General features: G+C 37.5%; 1 protein-coding gene across 1 annotated transcript in view; it reads right to left on the bottom strand.

The window, feature by feature from the left end:
* Nucleotides 1-5,486: 5,486 nt before the first annotated feature.
* soul2 (heme-binding protein soul2) overlaps nt 5,487-6,672 on the bottom strand; it is a 102,666-nt gene continuing 101,480 nt past the window's right edge. The window contains exons 2-5 of the mRNA XM_039672415.2: nt 6,501-6,639; nt 6,240-6,366; nt 5,985-6,153; nt 5,487-5,897 (exon numbers count right to left, since the gene is read on the bottom strand). Of these exons, the coding sequence (XP_039528349.2) occupies nt 5,723-5,897; nt 5,985-6,153; nt 6,240-6,366; nt 6,501-6,639 (610 nt within the window). The 3' untranslated portion in view covers nt 5,487-5,722. The remainder of the gene's footprint in view (nt 5,898-5,984; nt 6,154-6,239; nt 6,367-6,500; nt 6,640-6,672) is intronic.

Below are 6,672 nucleotides of genomic sequence, written 5' to 3'. Positions count from 1 at the left end.
ACAAGGTCTGTTTGAGATGCGGGCAAACTGGGTGTGCAGTCAGACAATAATGTGATGTCACAGAAAGCACTATTGCTGCATAGGAGTGAGATTTTTGTTGGAAAAAAAAAAAAACATACAGTACATACACATACATGAAAACTCATGTTGAATTGTGAGTATGAATTGTGTGTGTGTGTCATGTATATTATATTTTAGGGGGACATTCCATTTGTCTATCATTACAGACATAACGAATCAGTCCATGTGCAGATTTTATTCAATTTTATGCAGATAATGTGCAATTTTGGACAGTCTTTCTTTTCATCTTATATGCACATAATGCTATCACTTTTCACATTTTTGAGGGTGCCAATCTTTTTACAACTACTTACTGTTTTTTTTTTGGTCATAACCCAAGAGTATCCAACACTAGTGGGAACATGCTAGACAAAATATGTATAATTTAAAGATATGATTCATTATACTCACTTGTTAAACGCGTGTGTACTTAAATTGTCAACAAAGTAGAATTTGAATTGTGACTGGGATTTCAACGCTCATGTATTGTGACAAAAGCCTAAATCTAAACATTTAGATTCAAGTCAAGCAGAAATATTGTCCTTAAATTTTAATGAAAGCTGAGCGAATGCTTAAGACAAAAAAATGTTATGATAAAATCCCCAACATGTCTTTTGGAAAAACTCTAATCTATAATTCATTACTCTAAACTCAGAGATTCACAATTGGGGGAGCTTCCAAATTGGTTAAGTGATCAAGGTAAAGGGATGGGAAGGGATAGCGCTGACCCTCAAGGAATCCAATGGTTGCTATGAGCTCTGCTGTTCTACATGCTGACCTCCATATGCTGTACTAGGAACACAACAGACATAATAGCACTTCCTCTTAAGCACTGTAATGGAGGAAGTGTGAGTCTAATGATCACTATAGTCTGAAACCACTTGCAAGAAGCAAGAACATCTGACCTTTTGAACAAAACAGTTACATACTCAGTGTTACAAATATGCCTATTTGATTAGTGACTTGTGATTAGATAATTAAGATAATTAAGTTAATTAAATTAGATAATTAAGCTCAGTGTTACATACTCAATGTTACAAATATGCCTATTAGTGACTTAGAAATAGTGCAGAACTAATAATAATACAATTTAAAGCATTTATTTTCCACCATGTTTCACATTTAATTTAGATTTCAATATGGTCTGAGGCTTTTGGACATTGAACACACTATGTATGACAGTCAATCTCATTATCACAGTCCAATCGTTATGTATGTCGCAGATGGTTAATTAATAGAAATGAGAATCCATTGGGGCCAAACTTTAGTTGAGATTTGCTGCCTCAGCATCTGAGCTCCGGTGACAGCCATGAGTTTCAGCACTTTTTTGTGGTTTGGTGGCCTCGTGTTTTGCACATCATCAATTATAAACTGTGTGGTGTAATCATGAGGGACATTTTAACACGAAACAACGATAAAAAAAAAAAAAAAAAAAAAACATTGTTCTTGGCTGAAAGTAACTGTATTTTTAATCATCTGTTATGTAAAAAGATGAAAACAACTCATGGGAAAAGCAGAGAGCATTGACAAGGTTTTTTTGGACTTCAAAATACATGGAGAGAGAGAGAGAGAGAGAAACAGAGATAAGCCAATCAACAGATGGGTGTAAAAACAGATCATGTGTAATGGACGTAGGCCAGTAAGAGCTGCGAGTGTAAACCTGGTGCTAGGGGCTGCGGTCTTTAGTGTCTTAGTTAGCGTGCCCGCCTCCCATGCCAGAGACCCCAGTTGGAATCCCGCCTGGTCGAGTAGGACCAGTTACACAGACATAACACACGGCTGGCATAATATATGGTTAAAAACTCTCTTGAAATGCACAACTGCTCTTGCATTCCTACATTGCCTTATCTGACAGCATAGCTCCAGACATTTTCTCAGGAAACTGGCCCGTCTCTGATAAGATTAATTCCCATGAGCCAGTCCAAACAGGCTTTTGGCTTGAGCCTCCACACCAAGAACATCATACAAAACAGGGCAGATTAAAATTCACAAGCCAGCAAACATATGCTGACATAACCTTCCAAGTCAGACAGGCTTTTATTGGACACATTCAAGTAGCAAACACAAGCCTAGACAGAATTTTAAAATAAAAATGTGCCAGTAAATTAGATAATTAAGCTGTTTTTCCAAGTCTCTTATTTATTGTGAACGGCCAAACATCTCCCATCCTCCATACGCTAGATGAGTATGCACTGATTTCCAAGCATCAATCTAATACCCGAATAAGCTCTAGTGTTAAATGAACTGCAGAACACAACGGTCATGAGGCCTGCTGATGAAAATACCACTTTATAAGCAAGTAGTCACGCCAAGTTCTCTATGACTCATAAAAACACATCTAGGGTTATTACAGATCTGACTTCACTGAAGCATAATTATGTTTTTTGACGAACATGGCTGACTTCTTACTATAGAAATGTAACCATGGCAACTGAGTGAATGTGTGTTTGAGGGGCAATGAGTGTCCAGCTTCCCATGGTGAGAGCTGAGGCATGCTGGGTAGTGGATTTTGTTCTGACATTGGAACTTCCCACACGTTCTTCTAGCTCAAACTTCTTCTAAAAACAATAGCATATTTAGCACTAATATCTAGGTAAGGCATTTTTTTTTAATGAAAGCTGGGCATGCACAAATTGAGTAGATTAATTTGATGCCATGCGATGTGAAGTGCTATATAGAAAGATCACAAAAGTCAGTGCTGCCACCTAGTGTACAATAATATAAACCTGCATGCAACTTAACATGTTTAGCTGTTAAATACAGGAGTGTTTATTTGCTGTATTTGTTTTTAACTGGTCAATGAGTCAGCCCTGTCTACACCTTAAATACACCTTAAGTAGCCTAGATGAGGGAGACACATACCTGACACAACACCCGGTGTTTGTTTTAAACTGTCTCTTTTGTCCACTTTCAAACACTTCTGTTCGGATTTCTTCGAAGTGGAGGGTCTATGGGCGGGTAAATCAATGTATCGCTTTTTTGGACAAAATAAGCTTGTGTAATTTACATATGAACGCGCAGCGAGACAACCAAAAAAAAAAAAAAAAAAAAAAAAGCCTCATGAAGCCTCATTTCCCCTGACTATTCCGGGAAAAGATTCAAACGAAGTATGAAGAGTGTCGAAAACAGCGCTTTCTTGTGGCAGGTCCAATTATAACAGCCGTACACCCGAGTGCGCAGCGCTGTTTTTTTTTTATCTATTCAGCGGCTGACTTGACTTTATTCACATTTGCAAAATGATAAATAAATCCAGTCATTCAAGCTGACATCGCCTGTTGAGCATCTGAAACAGAAAATGCCTATTATATAAACATGATGTACTACTAAGTGTTTAACACAGTAATTGTATAACAGTTGAGCAAAATATTTAGGCTACACATCATGTGTGATGTGTGTGTCTGTAGTAACGCTATGGTAGTAACTCAAAATGTGTTACAAATCCTTTTACACATATTTTGTGTTCATTTTTAACACTGTTTTAATTACAGATTAAGTCATTTGTGCTGAGTGGAAGGTAGACTTGTAGGCCTATATCATCCGCAAAACAATGAAATGCTACATTGTGTTTCTTAAAAATGCTTCTTCTGTGCTATGCCGGAGTTTAAACCCAGATTAGAATAATTCAGTGATTACATTCTCATCAAGGTGAGACTGTAGTTGGTCATATAGGCTACAACTTCTCCACAATCTTAGACAGGAATGGGAATAAAGCTTCAGTGTCATATGCTCACTACCAAATGTAGTGAGTGGGTATTAGACATCAGGAATAGTGAGAGAACATTATGCTTACGTTTTTCATATTCAAACCAAACTTGGCTTTCCACTCTCCAGCCGACAAATTTTGACTAGCGCACTTCCATAATGTCTACCCATTGGGTCAGGTGGAGAGTCTCTCTTGCAGCTGAGACACATTCGACCACATTTACAGAAAGCGATCCGGTTGAATGCATTTTCGACTACCTCTGCAAGGGGTCGAAAGTGGACAAGCTCAAAACGATTCAGACCCTATTTACAGAAGTTGTACACTTCTTCTCCGATCGACCAAAACGCATCTTAAATACTCCCCCCAAAAATGAGCATTCTCTCATTTACTCACCCTCAAGTTGTTGCAAACCTGTATGAGTTTCTTTCTTCTGCTGAACACAAAAGACAATATTTGGCACCATTATATAACGATTGGAACTTTGGTACCATTGACTTCCATAGTATTTTTTTTTTCTACTAAGTCCAATGCCAAACAATGTTTGGTTCCAATCGTTCTTCAAAATATTGTCCTTTGTGTTGAGCAGAAGAAAGAAACTCATACAGGTTTGCAACAACTTGAGGGAGAGTAAATGATGACAGAATTTACATTTTTTGGTGGAGTTTAATACCAGGTGTAAACCCAGTTATCATATATGGGCAATGTTTCAATGTGATGAAAATAGTAAGCCAGTCTGTCTTTGTGTTTTGTAAGTAATGGGAAGTTTTATGTTAAGTAAGCTAATTTTTGACTTGGTTTCAATGTTGGTATGCTACATATAGCCTATTATTTAACAATGCCTTAGCCTATGATTTAACCAGCCAGAGAGAGCAACTTTTCAAAGAGGCACAACCACAATGTTTGCTCTCTCTCAGGTGAGGTTGCTGGCACATTTTGTGGAAGAATTGCATAGTGAAGCAGAGGTGGGAAAATGCAGCCTCATCACATTTCCCCTCTGCTAGAGAAGATGTGACTAATTAAACTGACTCCAGATCAGTCACCGTGACAAACGTCTCATGTGGGCTGACCCAGTTTTCCTTCCAGTAAGTACATTATACACTGGAGGGAAACCCCATCAACAATCACACAAACACAATGTTTTAGGCCTAAGAATCCCAGATCATACCATGGACGTAAAACAACACTTTCACTATTTTAAGTTAGGTCACTTATGCACAACATGCCTGCAAAAACAAAAATGTTGAAAGAAGTCACATGTTTGTTTGTTTTTACATGTTTTGAATGTTGAATGCATACTGTAGTTTTATACTCACAAACTGGAAGATTCACATTCACAGCATTACATTTCCTTAGTGCATCTCATTATTCTAATCAAATAGTTTCATTATAACAGCTCAAAAACGGGTTGTGGATCACAAGTTGGACGGGTTTAAGTGGGTGGAGTTTCTTACATGAACAATAGCTGATGAGAAACATGATAACCCCATTCCGGTCATTCTTAAACCGGTTTCACTTGTATTTTGAAACGTTCAGTATTTTGTGTCCTTTTCAGTGTCTATCTGTATATTTTCTAAATAGGCCATTCATCTTCTGCTTATTGAAATGCACTTATTTTATGCAGGTTCATTCATTTGATACCTCTATCAGTCAATAAGTAGGTGAATTGATTTGAAGAAAAACAGAATGCCTTACATGAAACGTATAATAAAAAAGAACAAAAATGTTTTGAAGAAAGTCAAAAGTTTTATTTTCAAATAATTGTCAGTGTGAACCTACAGAGGTAGAATCATATTGCACTTTATAATCCCAAATGTGCTTCTACACTTAGATTGCACAATAGATTGCACTAAATAACGTTAACACAATGATTAAGGCTGTAACGTGAAAGCGATATAAATGTTTTGCCCATATGTAAGACATTCTTGAACAGACTGGAACTTAGGAATAAGGAACAGATCCTCAGGGTGCTCGAACCCAAACTTCATTGTGCCTGTTGATCAAATCCCACGGTGCGTCATAGCCAGCTGCATCAAACCTGTTTTCAATAAAGTCCTTTCCTGCAGCCCTGAGGTCGTCTTTGAGCTGCTGCACATTCTCTAAGGCATCTTGATCAGAAGCCATACCACCAAATGACCTGTAATGCCCAGCAATGAGAGTATGTTTAAATGAGAAACAGTAAATTAACAGTTTTTGACTGTCGTTCTTTATTGAAATTACTAACCTGACATAGACAGTACCGGCTGGTGCAACAGTTTTTCTGATGGTCGTATCAGTGGGTTCAGGGATGTCTGAGTCAGATTGAAAGACGGAAATGGACACCTGTCTCTCCCCCATACCATCAGCTTCCTTCACCGACACCAGCACAGGCCTGGTCATATCAATCACCTTACCTGAGAAGTAAAATTACCATAAAAATAAGATGAGTGAAAATTAACATTGGGTTATTTTCTCCATCAAAACCTTGAAGCTTACTTACTCCTACTGTTTTGTCCTTGATTAAAATTATACAGTTTCCAAAATCCATCCTTTATATCACTCTGGCCAGTACTTGTAATATCAGTGGCAATCCAATAGCTCACGTTGTAGCTGCGCTCCTCAAATCCCTTTTTGTTTTATTAACACAATGAAACAATTTCAATATAACAATAATCAAACATTTTACATATAATAAACCAAATTTAAAATATTGCAAACTAAAAAAAAAAAAAAAAAAAAAAAAAAAAAGTCATAGGCCTACCTGATATTCCTTTACCAGGGTGTACATGGGACACTTATATCCATGACAAAACCAGGGTGCTTCCCAACATTCTGTATATGGGAGGCAGATAAGTCCAAACAGGAGACACAGAGCTGAAGGTAGATTCCTCGCCATTGCACTGCAATGACAAATAGATTTACAGGCTGTTTAC

The sequence above is a fragment of the Pimephales promelas genome, chromosome 11 (genome assembly GCF_988280905.1).
Source record: "Pimephales promelas chromosome 11, fPimPro1.hap1.1, whole genome shotgun sequence".
Lineage (NCBI taxonomy): Eukaryota > Metazoa > Chordata > Actinopteri > Cypriniformes > Leuciscidae > Pimephales > Pimephales promelas.
Note: the sequence above shows the minus strand (reverse complement) of the source record. Positions and strands in the feature narration are given on the sequence as shown.